Raw genomic sequence first — 16,368 nt, forward strand, 5'->3', positions numbered from 1 at the left:
GCCTATTAGTGGATCCACAACCAGTTTAAACACCGTCCTGAAAGACTGCTCATCCAACTGGAATCCCGTACGTGGGAAGGCACAAAGTGTGATCCTGAGGGCAACACACTTCACTGTGAATGAAAAAATGGCAGGAATGCTTAACAAAGTTCTGCAAGTCACAACACTGGGTGGGAAGAAAACAAAATTCAGAATGATTATCAGAATTGTGGACTGAAAGTACCAGAATACAATTTGTCAATAAAAAACAAATTCAAAGTTACCTGGGAGTCATTTTATCAAAAGATACAAAGTTCTTCACTTAGGAAAAAAACTCAAACATGTTCCACAGCTATAAGATAGGAGTACATATCATGGCACACATATGACTGAAAAGGATCCTGAAATTGAAGTTGATTAGAAACTGAATATAAGCAGTGAACCATGGCCACTAAAGATGCATTGGCAATTTTATGCTGCATCAATAGAAATGCAGTTTCCAAATAATGGTTCCAATAGTCAGACCCCACTTTAAGTACTGTGTTTAATTCTAGACTTCCAGGGGAGGTATTGTCAGTCCTCCCAGGTAAACCAGATAGGAAACACGACTAGGTAAGCTAACTCTACTTTAGTGTAAGGCTACATTAACAGAATTTTGCAAGTCTGAAAGCACAAAGCTCCCACTCTCCCTATTTACTGCCTGAGTAGTTAGGTTGGGTCCTTCCTACGTTTCTTTTTCTGGTCATTACTCTGTTGCAGACTGCTTTCTCTTTTATCTAATAGTTCCCTAAGTAGTATCTCTTCCCCCAGTCTTCCAAGGTCTTCCTCACATTCCATAACAGGTAGATGGCTCTGTGAAAGCAGAGCCAATGACTAAGGAACTGGCGAGTACCCTGATTCCTTGGAACCTCTCTGGATAAGGAGAGGACAGGAGATCACCCACATGTGCTCTGGATGGCTGCTCCCTGTGAGGAGACTGTAGTGCTGGGAGATGGACTTGAGTGCTGGGAGATGATGGGATTAGCCATCTTGCTTGCAACTGTGGCAGAGCCTTTTAAAGGACATTAAGTTCACAAACTTCACTTTCTAATCATTTTTGCTCATTAATTATGTCTAAGCTATTAGAGACCTTTGGAATGACAAGTCTGAAAATGCCAAGTAAGTCTGCCTTTAATCCTGAATGAAAGAAAACTTTAATTATAAGCTTAAGAATTTAAAGAATCTGAAATAAATAGCAAAAAGCTAAATAAAATTTTGATCTTAGAAAGTTATAAATGGACTAAGAGTCCAGATAAAATTGGAACACTAAAACTTTTACAACAAGACTTTGGAATTAATTATAAATTACAAATAGCTTCTTGTGTAAAATAAATCCTATTTTGGTTTTTGCAATACACAACATAAATAAATAATTTCATGATTTCAAAAACTAGGCAGAGGAAAGATATACAAGCCTGCAAGATGGTTATGAAAATAAAAATACTGAAGGAGATTTTGAAGAATAGAATCAGAAAATAGTGGCCAGAATATCAACAATGTCAGTAATGATGTCTGCTTCTTTGGATAGACTATGGCCAAAATATGTTATTGATGAAATGTAGAACAAATTTTATCTGACAAGATAGAGGAGGTACTGAAAGTGGATTTACAACTGACTGGCCAATGATTTAGAAAAGGATGTTTCACTGGATATACAAAAGAAACTGGCTGAGATATTAACATTAAAAAGGAAATACAAATAATAAATCAAGATAGTGACCTAGATAATTATTTCCTACTGGATTTATGAAAGAGACTTGCTAAAGCCTTGAAGAACTCTGTGCGATGGGACAAAGGAGAAATGAAGAGAAATCAAATCCTATGACAATATTTGAACAAACTAAAGATTAAGACTGTTAGAAGTAAAAGGAAGGAATATAAAGTTGGTTTATTTGATCAAGGTTAAAATAAGATATGTTGTTATTTCTGGCTACCCTTTTTGGACTTTCTGCTGATATCAGGACTGAAAAGACGATGTTTTATGGATTTGTTTATAGATAAGAGATGGGATATGGGATAAAGAGCTAAACATTTGTAACTTTAGAGAGGATGAAGAGTTACTAAATTTGTTTATACTTGTGATGAAGGCTAGAAGTCACTTCTTTATATATTTCTTTTCTCTTTATTATATTCTTACTTTTCTTTTTTTCTCTTTTTCTCTTTCTTTTTCCTTGTACTTTTTATTTTTCTCTACTTTCTTTTCTTTCTTAGTTTGTATTAGATTGCACTATTATAATCAAAATTCTTAATAAAAATTATGTATGTATGTGTGTATAGATAGATAGATAGATAGATAGACAGATAGATAGATAGAGTAATGTGTCCTACATTTTAAGAATGTTTCTGACAATTTAGAGCAAGTGCAGAGAAAGACAGGAGGATTATCAAGGGCCTGGAAAATAAGTCTTATAAGGAAAGACTGAGGGAACTAGATATGTAGCTTTAACAATATTGAGGGGGTTATGACAGCACTTTTCAAAAGTTTGAATAGGAGTTGCAGGGATCCATTTTCTATCATCCCAGGGTACAGTATTTGGAATATTAGGAAAAACTTTTTAACAGTAAAAACAACTTGACAGTGGAATGAATTGCCAACTTAGATTCTTGTGCTGAGCAAAACCTTGGACTTGATAGCCTAAATAGCCCATTCCAATTCTATGAGTCTGTGACTAAATGTGTGTAACTTTCTTTCAAACTCTTGGCTGTAATACAGAAATCAAGCACTTCACACTTTTTCTGCCATAGCATAATAGGTTTCAAATGGACTTTTGTAAACCTGCCCTTAAATCAATTGGGAGCAAACGGCAGGAATAACCTAGCGTACATTCTATGTATTAGGGCTGTACAAACCATTCAGAAGGGGGACTTGAGAAGCAACCAAATTACCCTATGAACTCACTACATACAGAGTGTACTTCTGCTTGGCCTGCCACTGAAGCAAAATGGCAGCATTGATTTTTCAACAAAACACAGCATCTCAACATTTTAAGCAGCGTATCTGCACAGCCTCATTACTTACAGATCTCAATTATTCAGCAAATAAATTCCATGGAAAATAGGAATTAGACCTCAGATTTGTATGTCAGGCTTATGAAAACCAAGTGGAACAAATGCCTAATTCTAAACATGTTTCCTTGGAAGAAAACCCCATCGGTTTCAATGGAACTGACTTCTTATGTCAGGACACGCTAGTTGCCAAACCCAGTGGAAATACTGAGGATGGTGGGAAAACATACAGGGAAGATCAACACTAAGAAGCCCTTCCTTCATGGCCTGAGTTTGCCTTGAAAATATCTCCCCTAAAGCTAGTTTGTCTTTATATTTGTACACTTCCAGGTTTAAAGCCTCTTTCACAAGGGGTCAACACAGACAGCATCTACAGGAGAAAACTGATACAAGTAGGTAGCTAAAATATCCCCTCCACTTCCTGAATTATTACTGCCTTCATGTATTCATCTCACATGTTTTCACTATGAGATTTACCATTATGGAATTGGTAAGCATAGACTCTCCTTTAAGCATAGCCATTCATTAGGAATGCACATTAGGAAGGCATAAAGCATCAGGGGAGGAAATCAAAAAGTTAAAATGCTTATGTGTAGGAGTTAAAATGCCCAATACAGAAAGGGATAAAAGGGAGGGTTGGTTTATTTTTTTTTTCCCAACAAAACCGTCCTACAGCATAAGATAATTTCAGCCATATTATACCTGGGATATCAATTTTGATCTACTAGAATTCTTATTTTGGGGGGAAATGGGGGAGAAAATCCTTCGAATATGAGGTTAGTTTTCATCTTTCTGAAACTGCTTAAATTAATTTTTTAAAAGATACTTTCAGAATTTTGATTGCTTTATCATTTCTCGCATTTGCATTACTGGATCTTTGAACCTTGTGGCTGTAGACTCCCAAGGTTGTTTTTCTCTAATTCTTGAATCTGTTGCTGCTTACTACTAGTGTGATAATTTTTGTAAGTGTTTGGAGTTCTGCACTTCAAAACTGAATCCAAACTTATTTGTGACCTTTGTTAACAATCAAATGAACTTAGGCTAAATTATCATTGATTCCAATATCCAAGGTAGGACAAACCTTTGCCACCAATTTCCTGAGGTAGTTTCCATAGTCTTCCGTAATTGTCATTTCCGGATGGCAATTACTGCCTTGAGAATAAAATTTACAACAGTTTGCAAAGACTTATAAATCTGCTGAATTTGGTATGGCAAACAAAAAATTACTTGATAATGCTGCTGATCCTTTTTAAAGAAACAGTAGACTATTCCTACCTCTTCAGGTCGCCTATTAACCTTAGAATCATCTTAAAATTGTACAATCCAGAAGATACACTTGATTGCCAAATTGGATCCAATGACTTGCATTTTTAAATTAGAGTGTTTTCTGCTTGCTAGCCCAAGTTAATAAATCCTGCTAGCAATACATTCCACACAGCTCTTACCATGCCTTTAAAAATTAGGTAGGATGAGGCAACCCAAAGCTATCAGCTGCGATGGTTGTAAAGGACATCCAGGTTCAGAGGAATTCTGTCTCTGAATGCCAGTGATTGGGGAAACATTAGAATAGAGATATATCTTTTAATGCCAGGCAATACATATGCATTTTTCCTACCAATTATCATTCAATTTTAAGAAAGGGAAATGATCTTAGAAAGTCTTCAAAGGTGAAGACGATTTCAGAGAAATTCTCATGGATGGAGGAGGCTAAGGTATACATGTGAATGACCTGTCTTTCATTTCACTGACTCTCCAACAGTCTGCAGTTATCTTGGCTTCATATACTTCAATCTTATCCCCCAAAAACCCAATATGATGGAGCTCTTCACATCAGCTTTTTCAAGGTGGTATTACTGATATAGCAAGGAAGAATCCTACCTTTGAGAAACTGTTGGGGAATTTTTCTTTTCCACAGATAAATAATCTCTTACAAGATTATTGTGCCCAACTGTAATGTCACCTGTCCTGCTTGTAGGATTCCTATTCGACTAGTTATTGTGGGAATTAGGGTGCTCAGTCAGTTGGCCTTTAAGATTTGTTTCATTTATAGAAATCTACTTCCTGAAAATGACTCTGCTAAATCAATTTCTGACTAATACCATAGGAGGATGCTTACTCCATTACATGTGAAATTGACTGACATAGTGATAGAGACATTCAAGCTCTGAACAGACCATATCTCTATGGAAGGAGCATCCATCATTTCTGTTTTAGATGTGAATGAGGAAAGATGGAAACAGGATGTATAAAGGCTTTGCGCTTAATATCCCTCCAACCCTGCATTTATATCATGTCTAAGACTACTCAGAGTAAGTGAATAAAGGTTCATAACATGAAATAGTGAGAGGTGCTTATTTATACAGATAAGAGTCTTAATTGATATGAAAAGCTTTTAGAATCTAATTAACCTCCCAGTTGATCATTAGTGCTGTGACCTTTAAAAATAATTGACAGAGAGGATTTTTTCCCCTTTCAATGCATTCAGAACTTCTCACCAGGTAACTAATCTTAGGTATGCTATAGGATCCACTACAAGAAAGATTTGATGCAATAATGTACAATAAGAAAATCAGCAAAATGAGACTCTGACATTTCTTTCAAACTAAAGGTATCACTTATGCAGCAGTGATGCACATGAACATATACTCTCTGTACAATCTGAATAAGATTTGTGCCTAATTGCTTCCATGTTTCAAGCATACTCAAGCTACCACAACTACTTAATTTTTAAGACCCATCATGATCCCATATAGATTTTCCCAACAACTCATTATTAGTACCACAAAACACTGTTTGGATTTGCAATAACACCTGGACAAAAAAACCTACCTAAATCAAAGCCAACTAATCTTTGAAGAAATGTCTATTGCGCATGGACCTTATTTTCATATTTCTTTAAAAAATATGGTTTCAGTATCCGTTGCCAATAGATGGTCTTGCAATTTGCTCTGATCACACCAAATATGTATGAGCATATTTTCACTTAAGTTATAATATTAGTGGCATGGCTTTGGGGCACTCATTTTTTGTTGAAAAAATATACCCACAAGCAACCATTCTTATTTATTTATTTATTTATTTATTTATTTATTTATTTATTTATTTATTTATTTATTTAAAAGTATTGCTATTAATCCAGACTGGGGTTGTTAAGATGCTCTTACCACCAAACACTCTTTACATGAGTTGGCTGGCAGATGAATGAGTGCTAATTCCTATTGCTGAATGTATATACAGGCAATTCCTCTAATCAATGGTGCCCCTTAATTACTGGTGATAGTTATCACACTGGAATCTCAGATCTAGAATTATATTACTCTTCCACAAGTTATTGGAACTGTATAATTTATTCATATATTTATTTCTTAACTATAATTATCAACTGCTAACTATCTAGAAAAACTTGTGACTGGTTACAATGTATAAACATCAAATGCAGCTGAAGTTAAGAACATTGTTGGTACCACTCATCTGTGACTAATGGTATTTGGTCATATACACAGAATCACAGACATTGGGCTGGAACAGGGCTAAGTCATACTATAAAACGTACATAATGTCTAATAGTATATGTCCCACCCCCAATAATTATATAATGTATGTAAAGAGCTTTTAATGGTAAAATGAGCAAGACAGAAAGAAGCGGTGAGGCATCTGCCAATACTGACTTTTCCATCTGCTGCTGCTTCTCCTACTATCTGCAGTAAATGGTCTGATGTGATATTGACTCTACATGACCATGATCACTCAGCTGGCAGCAAATTTTGCAGAAATTAGTCAGATTTACTGTCAAGTAAATATGTTTAGAAATTGGATGTTTTATCATTCATGAAAACATAAGCATGAGATAGAAAGAGCATGGAGTTACCCTCACACTACATATCCATTTTAATTTAGATTAGTAGCTTTCAAATTCCTGCCTTCAGGGAACGTGTCACAATGATTTATCTAGAAGCAACTCCTGTGTGTTTGTCAAGGAATAAAGTGTAAATATTCTGTAGAACGTATCAGAATACATATTCAGTTTATGAGATGCCAGCTAGACTCACAATGGATATCAACAATGGAGCTCTTCCATTGTCTTAGGGCTGTGCAACAGTTCAGATTTGTTCTCTGAAAGGTGCATGAACATAGCACCTGTCTGCAACCTGATAAAGTTGAGTGTGAAACTAAGAAAAGGAATAGTTGATTTAAAGTGCTCTGGACACATGCTACATTTATGCTCCCGTGCACTCTGAAGCAGTTTTTGGAAACTGATTTCAAAATATTGCACAACTCTACTTAATATACAAGCAAAACTTTCTTAAGGGTATGAATAGGAAAGATTGGCAGTGGTGGGCAAACTGACTTTCTTTTCACTGAAATTTCTTCATTACGCTATTACTCATGTTCTTATTGATGAAGCTATGATGAATTTTCTGGATGAAATGGAGACTCATTTCAAACTCATGATGGCTGGAGTTGGAAAACGAATGCTATATCCTCAAATATTCTCTGATTTTAATTTTATATCTTAGCTATAGCTTGTACTGAAAATAGAGATTAAACCACACTTTTTTAGTTTAAATGTAAGATTGAAGTAAAAAAAGTTGGTACACAGGAAGGCAGGAATAATGGAGCATATGAGTGGCATCGTTTATTACACCAAGATTATTAGTTTGACCTAGTGTTACTTCACTAATCCATATAGCAACTCTGAAAAACAGATCAGTAATGTTATCGCCATGGCACATTGTTGGGAGGTATTTACATGGTGGGTTGGTGAAGGCCACCTAATAATCTGAGGGCTAAACCTATTTGACCTAGGAACATTTTCCTAATGCTCCATTCTCTTAGCTACTCGATTATATCAATTCTCAATTCAGCAGTGCTGTAACAAAAGAACAATGTTTTAGAGTGTCATCGTTCAATGTTTTTCTGTAAGTTCTGCAATGGAATTCCATTAACATCATTTAGATACCTGGCACTGATTTCAGTGGGAGTTAGCCTACAATCATGGAGAACTGCACAATAAATTTTTATTATGTTCCTATGTTATGTTATGTTATGTTATGTGAGTTACAAGGATCTGAATTTAACCTGAAATGACTAGATTTAGTCTCTTTCTAAAGAAAGGTCTAAGACTGAACAAAGAAAAAAACCTATTTTTCCCCTTGATTTGAGCCAAACTCTGGTAATTGAATTAACATGCCATCTCTTATTTGCCCCCACAAATTCTACCATGTCTTAGCTCTAAAGCATTTCTCTGGAGATTCAGAGATCTAAGTCTTAGGGAACCTGCTAATTTTATGCAACCTTTTTTAGTTTGATGTTCTCCAGCCTATCTATCATTTTTATCCAGCACAGCCACATTATAGTAGGTAACCTGATATTTCAGATATTTTAAAGCAATACCCATTAGTCTCAAGTAGCATGACTAATGACAAATCTATTTCATTTTTCTTGTTAATATATCTGAGACATTAATACCTTCTAAGGTTATTCCTAAACAGTGAAAAGTTAAAGCCCCATTTGGTACACAAAATTTTCCACAGGAGTGGGAATCCTAATAGCACAGGTTTTAGAACTGTGTGGGTGCCTTTATATGTGAAATCTTTCTGTTGCAGACAATTGTGTATTGTGGAGACTGGCTCTTTAGCAGTGTCACAGTATGACTGCACAGAGAGGAAGGACCGATTTGTAAACTTCTTTGTAATGCCAATAATGATTCAATTTTACTGAAGCTTGGTTGTTTCCTTTGCAAGAATACAAACAAAAATTGCAGTACAGAAGATCCAGATCCTATTGTGTAAAGTTATGGTTTAAGTAATGAAGATTTTAATATTTTATAACTGAGCAATTTGGAGAACACAGTATGAGAAAAAGAAAGTTCTGGCGAGGATCAGAACTATATTTAGCAAAAAGCAGTATGATAAAATCTAGCAGAGTCAGATCTTTGAAGAATGAAATTAAGAGGACAGCTAGTAAGGTTCAAAATTCAGAAAGAAAGGAAAAATCTGAGTAAAGTAGGTTAACCTAACTATAAAACAGCAATCATTGACAGAACATAACAGGCTAGTGAGGACAGAAAAGGATGAAACATTTAAGAAAAGCAGAGTAGTAAAAGATTGATGGATTTAACAGAGAGGGTGAGTGATTGTCTAGGGGACACAGAAAAGCAGGATTTATGCAAAGAAACAGAGATAGTGGAAGGCAAAATTACACAGGCTGTCTATAGGACTTGGAAAAGATTTGTGATACTCTATGTAACAAGGAATGGAAATTGAGGAGACATAATTAAACAAAAACACCAACTAGATGTTAAAATGTTACAGCTGAGCAACCCTTAAGAACATGAGACAAAATAAAAGATAGCAGAATAAAACCTTATGTACTAAAAACATTATCTTGGATTAAAAAAAACTCATGTATCTTCTCCCCAGATGCTAAGCCTTCAATGAATCCCAAAACAAATTCAGTTCAAAAAGTGACCAATTATTTTACATTTTTGTTTAACAATGTTTGGATAAAACATGCAGATTCCAAATTTGCATTTTGATTCATAGAAGGGTTATGATTCTGTGTTAGCAATTTCAGTAAGAACTGCGGTATTGTTTCATTTGCAATAATAGCTTTTGCTTTATCATGTTCTGACCTAAATCTGCTACACAGGACTGAAATAATCCAGCAATGTAAGCAAGGAATCCTGAGATAAGAAAAGAGAAGGAAAAAAATAAGCAAGAGAAAAGCAAAACTGTCTGTGATATTCAAAAACAAAAACTTGCTTCATTTTCTATTAGAAAACAACAAACAAGTGAATCAGACAATTGAATCTAATTACTATATTAACATTAGAATATTACCTTCTAAGATTGATTGGTCTAATGATTCTTAGTCAAATTCACTGCACTTTCTTTAGGGTTGTCTGCTGGTAAATTGCAGATCAGAAACAAATGTGCTGATAAAAATAAAGTTTTGTGAACTCTGGCAAAACATGCAGTTCCTTATTTACTTTACTGAGAAATTATGATGAGAGTCTTTTCTTTGGTCCATTGACTTTAAATTGTATTTTGAAAAGAACAAAAAGGTTATTATGTAAATCTCTCTTTCTCTAAGTTATTGGTCAGGAAATGGATTGGGGGCTAATGACATTTATATTTTTAAAGATGTGGGAATCTTTTTTCTTAATGACAGACAAACTGACACCCATCACATTTTCTGACTCATGAATTTAGCCTACAATCCCTGCCTTGAGATTAATTTGAACAGGTGATGGCCATAGCCAGGAGCACCTTTCCACAATCACATCTTATGCACAAGTTGCGCCTATTCCTAGATCACGATGCACAGTTCATGATTTTGATTTGATTATGTGCCATCAAGTCGTTTTTGACTCCTAGAGACCACATAGACAGATTTTTCTCCATGATGATTTGTCCCTAACCTGATCTTTCAGGTCTTCTTCTGAGTCCACCGTAACAGTCCATCCACCTTGCTGCTTGTCATTGTCTTCTCTTTCCTTCTACCTCTCCCAGCATTAGAGCCTTTTCCAGAGAGCTAGGTCTTTGCATACTGTGTCTGAAGTAGGATAATTTGAGCCTAGTCATTTGTGCCTTGCGTTAGAACTCTGGGTTATTTGTTTGATCATCCATTGGTTTTTTTTTTTTTGGCTCTCCATGGTATTCTCAGGAGTCTTTTCCAACACCAAAGTTCAAAGGCGTCATTACTCCTCCTATCCTATTTCTTTTAAGTCCAACTTTCGCTTCCATAGAGTGTCACAGGGAATACCATGGCTTGCATGATTCTGATCTGTGTAGGTACAGACACATCACAGCATTTGAATATCTTTTCCAAGGCCTTCATGGCTGGTCTACCAAATTCTAGTCTGCGGCGTATTTCTTGACTGTTTGTTCCTTTACTGTTCATGGTCGATCCTAAAAGGTAGAAGCTATCCACCACTTCAATGTCTTCATTGCCAGTTTTACGGTTAGTTGTTTTACCTGTTGTTATTAGTTTGGTTTTTTTAATATATATATTTAATTTTAGTCCCTTTTTTTCACTTTGCTCCTTAATTTTTATTACTAGAGCCTGCAGATCCTTTGCATTTTCGGCTATCAGGGTAGTGTAATCAGCATAGTGCAGGTTATTGATGTTTCTTCCTCCAATTTTAAAACCATACTCATCTTCCAGTCCAGCTTCCCATAATATATATTCAGCGTATAGGCTGAAAAAATAAGGGGCGAGTATACAGCTTTGTTGCACTTCTTTCCCAACCTGGAGTCAGTCTGTTTCACCATGTTCCATACTCATGGGTCTGTACAGCATTCAGAAGCTTCAAATGGTCCAGAATGCAGCAGCATGTGCAGTATTGGGTGATCCATAGTATGCCCACTTAACACTGCTGCTACATAAGTTGTGCTGGCTCCTAGTAGATTTCGGTGTACAATTCCAGGTATTGATTGTCACCTTTACAACCCTATCTGACATGAGGCCAGATCACCTTTTCCGAAGGTTTCTGCCATCTCACCAGATCAGGCAGAGTGGGCGTGGTTTGAGTCGCATTGGTGAAGCAATGTCACTTGGTGAGCCCCTTGTGTGCCTTCTCCATCATGCTGCCTCTCTTATGGACAGTCTCCCCCAAGATATCGACAGTCCTGACCCTGCTGGCCTTCTGGAAGGCTATGAAGACCTGGCTGTTAAGACGTCAAGGGAGCTGTGGTGTGGGCATGGACATATCAGTTATGTTGTTATTGAGATCTATTTATGGGCCACAAATTGTATTTTTTCTCTGTAATGGATTGTGACTTTCATTCTATTTTTATTTTTGTTTGGAGTGCCTTGATAGATGGGTGGCCCAATAAATATGCTAAGTAAATAATCTTTGAACTGTAGACCCTATATCTGCAACATCTAGCCTAAATTCTGAACTTTCCTGCATTTTTCTCATTCCTTGCCTTTTGTGGAGTACTGATTAAGAGTTCTGGATAATTGAAAAGCTGGGTCATTCTTGTGCCGTTATAATAAAAAATAGGTTTAATAAAAAAAATATGGATATTGACAGACCTATTTGTTGGGAACAACTGAGCTTGGAACCAGACAATTAAAAACATATTTATTGTTGTTTATGCCTAATCCCTATGTGCAGTTCCCATACATGTGGTTTGCAGTGGACTTGCACAAAGACACCCCACAAGGCCATTCTATTAAACTGTTCACACTAAATTATCAATTTAATACTTTAGAAATAGATGACATTCACAGGCTGATCAGCATGTATGCATTTAGCCACTTGAATCCTACAGAAATTAAACCTATTGATATAAAATGTTTATCTGTAAGAATGCAGAAGGCCAGTTAAATAATCACAAGATGAAAGTGATCCATTTTATAAATACCACCACACTGGTGAGCAAATTTCTGCTGCCTTGAAAAAGAACTAAAAATAAAAAATCCACCCTGCACAAGAAAAATACCACATTCTTAATGTGAAGAATAGTCCCTTTATTTGATGATGCAAGTTGCCTTAAAAGGCTCATTCTTAAGTATAATTGACAGAACAAACCTAAAGCGCAATTGTAGCATCCTGATAAGGCTGAGCTTCTAATTTCAACTGGCAAGGCAGCAATGAAGAAATAATCTTCACTGTGCTTCCTGTTGGTTCCTTTTCCTTAGACAGATCTCTTCCACAATGGCAGTGAACATGCTTAGGCCAGGCCACACATACGTTTTTTCCAGGCTATAGCTATGGTAGAAAAATATCCCACCCTCCTTTCTGCCTATCACCCCAACCCCACTTGGACAGGGTCAGCCTTAAAGCTGGAGAGGGAAGCAGAAGGGGAAAATCAGCAACTGATTACCCTCAAAAATCTGGGTTCCATTTTTTGTCTTGGAGGGAGAAATCTGTAATAGTACAGCTCTTAATATGTTAGCCTAACAGCCATAGAACTGCAACCCAAGTTTGTATCCAACCCTGGGATTGGCAGTACAGAGTTTTCTCTTTAAATACATCTTTAACTGATGTATTTAAATATTGAAAAGATGACAATTCTTTGTTCTACACCAAGACATGTACTCAGATACTTTCTGTGTGCAAAGCTGCCTGCCTCTTCAGCTTTTGTTTTCTTGCTTCATTGTACTGGCAACAGTGATGCTAATTATCAAGTAAAACAATATAATTATACTGAAGATTTTTTTGGCTAATGTAAAGATTCTTTTTTTCCCTAAACACCCCCACACACTGCAGAACTATTTCCTCTGACCCTGAAACAGTGCTGAATCCGGAATGACCTCTGCACTCCATACTTCAGTCTGAATATAGAAAATCACATCCTTTCAAGTTAGTAAGCTATTTTAGCAGCTACCAAGCCATATGGTAAAGAACAATACACTAAGGCTTTTGTATCTCTTTTGTGTGATTACTGCTTAACTATTTAAATATTCTAAAACGATCGCCAATGTGTTCCTACAACTACTGCTTTTTTGGTAATAAAGAGTCCAAAACTTTTGCTGACATAAATTAATAAACAGCCACAGCTACAGACACACAGAAGTGTGTATTATACATTTGCCACTAAGTAAGGATAACATACATCTTTTCTCAGGAAGTACTTCTGTTTATCCATGGCCTTTTCCCAACATCTTTACTTCTCACATTTAACCATTTTTTCCCCTTAGAAACCAAAAATTCCATCAGCTTCAGACAAAACCATAAAGAGTACCATAAAGCAGGGTTCCTCAACCTTGGCGACTTGAAGATGTGTGGACTTCAACTCCCAGAATTACCCAGCCAGCTGGCTGGGGAATTCTGGGAGTTGAAGTCCACACATCTTCAAGTCGCCAAGGTTGAAGAACCCTGCCATAAAGAAAAGTAGTTGGAGTTATCACTAAGAAAACATTATCCAATAATTGTGGGGGAACATCCACAAATAGGGCTTGTCTGCAGCATTAAAATTCACACAGCCTGCAGTAGCTGTGACAGGGTATCTGATGCTAGAGGGAAGCAAGAAAATAAAATAAAAAATGAAAGAATCTCTGCATCAAATATTTCTGTAACAGGTAGGGGGAGATTATTAGAATTCAAGAAGTCTAGGAGAACCAATCTAGATCTAGTGTAGGGATTTTAAGGAGCAAAACTTCTATTTTATAGCTTAAAGTGATTTTTGTTCTGTTCTAGGGACTTTTTGTTGCTGTTTGTTTATTTAAGTAGGAAGTTTGCAAAAAATGTTTCATGAAATATCCTGTAACAATGAAGAGTAGAACATATTAATAATTCTACAATTGCTCCCCATGTATGGTGGCATGTTTTGTTTCTGCACCTGCACTTCTATTTTGAAACTATTCAGTATAACTAACTTCAGTATTTCTGATCGACTAGGTGTTTCACACAATAGTAACAATTCTTTGTAGTGCCATAAACACCTTTTATGAAAGGGATTTCTTTAACTGGTCATAAAGCAGAAACAAGGGATGGAGATGGCAAACTTGTGCAGTCAAAGAATTCATAATAGAACATGTCAAGCCACAGGGAAATGCAAGGTGGGCAAGATAGGATTCCTGTTAGATCAAAGTGATCTACTCCATCAAGAGAGATCGTATTGTTTTATTAATAAGCTTTTATCAAGGAATTCCACAAGTAGAATCTTCTCTTATTTGTTTTTTATCAAAAACAAAGGAAAGAAAGGCACAAGATAAATGTATTTTAATGGTCTGCTGTAAATGTTAAGAATAGTTTCTAAACATCCATAGGAAGGGCTATAACCAGTAATTATTCATATCCTTTTTCTACCAGATGTTTACTGAAAGTGTAAACTAAATTTATTCAACTTTACCTAATCACTGATAATCACTTAATTTTTTAGAAGTTACTCTTATTGCTTAAGCACATTCTCTCTGAATTTAGTAGACATAAGACATAGAATATTACGTTGTATTTGCATTGGGATTTTTGGAAGTTTGGATGGAAACTCCAAAACATATGGGATCTGGACAAGCCTTAATGCTACCTTGGTCATAGATCAACCAAATGCTATCACTGTTGGTACACGTACTTCAGTAAAGGAATGGGTAAACATTTCACTTATTTTTACTTTTTATAGGATTATGCACATCTGTATTTGCATTAAAGCGCAGAATCAGAAATACAAGTAGCCACCAGACAGTCATGCACTTAAACTCTGTCTCCACTGAAATCAGCAGCAAAATTCCTTAAGATCGTTACAGTGAAGTATGCATTTGTTTAAGAATCTTATGGCTGGCCGAGGTGGCTCAACTCTCTGTTTACATATTTGTTTAAGACACAGTCATAAGAGACCAAAGTGAATTGATGGCAGCAAGCAAAAAATTAGAACACATTTGGAAATCAATGCTATTATTCTCTGTAAAGCAACAAAATAATATACTGATCAAGTTATATTAAGGAACATGTATGAGGTAAATATACCAAAAGCTTCCTTTGCTTGCATGGTTAGACTCATAAATTATATTTCACTTGCCAGAGCATTACAGAATATATTGGGTGACATGTCTTTAAATATGAATCCATGGTTTTATAAAAGACTGTATTTTAATAAGAATGGAAAGTTTCTGCATTTTAAGAGAAGTAAATTCTTTTACAAATATAAAACAGAAGCCAAATGAACTAACAAAAAGAATGCAACTAAACTAGGAGAGGGCTTTATCATGAATTGAACTACTTCAGGTAATCATCACACAGAAAATGAAATCAGTTTCAAACTAGTATAGTATATTATAGGGAAAACTCCTTACTCACTATAATTCTTACCTCAACAATATCTGAATTCGTTCGACTCTCATGTGGCTCATTGTATTCTGTATACTTCAGCAACACCTTGTCCATATCAGTGCTGGCATACTGGAAGAGTTTATTGGTGCTGTTGAAGATTATGAGAGCAATTTCACAGTCGCACAGAACACTCAACTCATAAGCCTTCTTCATTAACCCAAATTTCCTCTTCGTAAAAGTCACCTAAAAAAAAGAAAAGGCAGAAATCAGGTCTGATCCTTTCTAGATTGCTTTAATTCGGGGACTCTAACAAGTTCAGAAGTGAAGTGCGTAATATCACTGCAGGGTACAAATATATTTAATGGTCAACTAATCGAAGGAAAGCTAGAATGATGTTCATTAATCTGGACCTCATCTTTATAGATGCAAACCAGAATGTTCTATGTAATAATGCAATTCAAAATATACAATGTCTTCCTTACATCAGCTATTTCATATATTGTCAGTTTCACACACTTTTTATTTTCATTTACTACAATCTAGTTCCTTGCTTGCAAAGCTAGCAATATTTAACTTTGTAATTCAGTGTCCTCTAACCAACTGCGTATTAGATAAAAGACCTG

General features: G+C 35.8%; 1 protein-coding gene across 12 annotated transcripts in view; it reads right to left on the reverse strand.

The window, feature by feature from the left end:
- Positions 1 to 16,368, reverse strand: part of MEF2C (myocyte enhancer factor 2C) — a 184,205-nt gene that overhangs the window by 79,959 nt on the left and 87,878 nt on the right. For all 12 annotated transcript variants that reach the window (XM_088130273.1, XM_007426750.4, XM_088130275.1 and 9 more), the window contains one exon: positions 15,785 to 15,988. In XM_088130273.1, the coding sequence (XP_087986399.1) occupies positions 15,785 to 15,988 (204 nt within the window). The remainder of the gene's footprint in view (positions 1 to 15,784; positions 15,989 to 16,368) is intronic.

The sequence above is a fragment of the Python bivittatus genome, unplaced genomic scaffold (genome assembly GCF_059951505.1).
Source record: "Python bivittatus isolate LINGU-HERP-01145 unplaced genomic scaffold, Pbiv_v1 ctg000850_np1212, whole genome shotgun sequence".
In the NCBI taxonomy this organism is placed as follows: Eukaryota; Metazoa; Chordata; class Lepidosauria; order Squamata; family Pythonidae; genus Python; species Python bivittatus.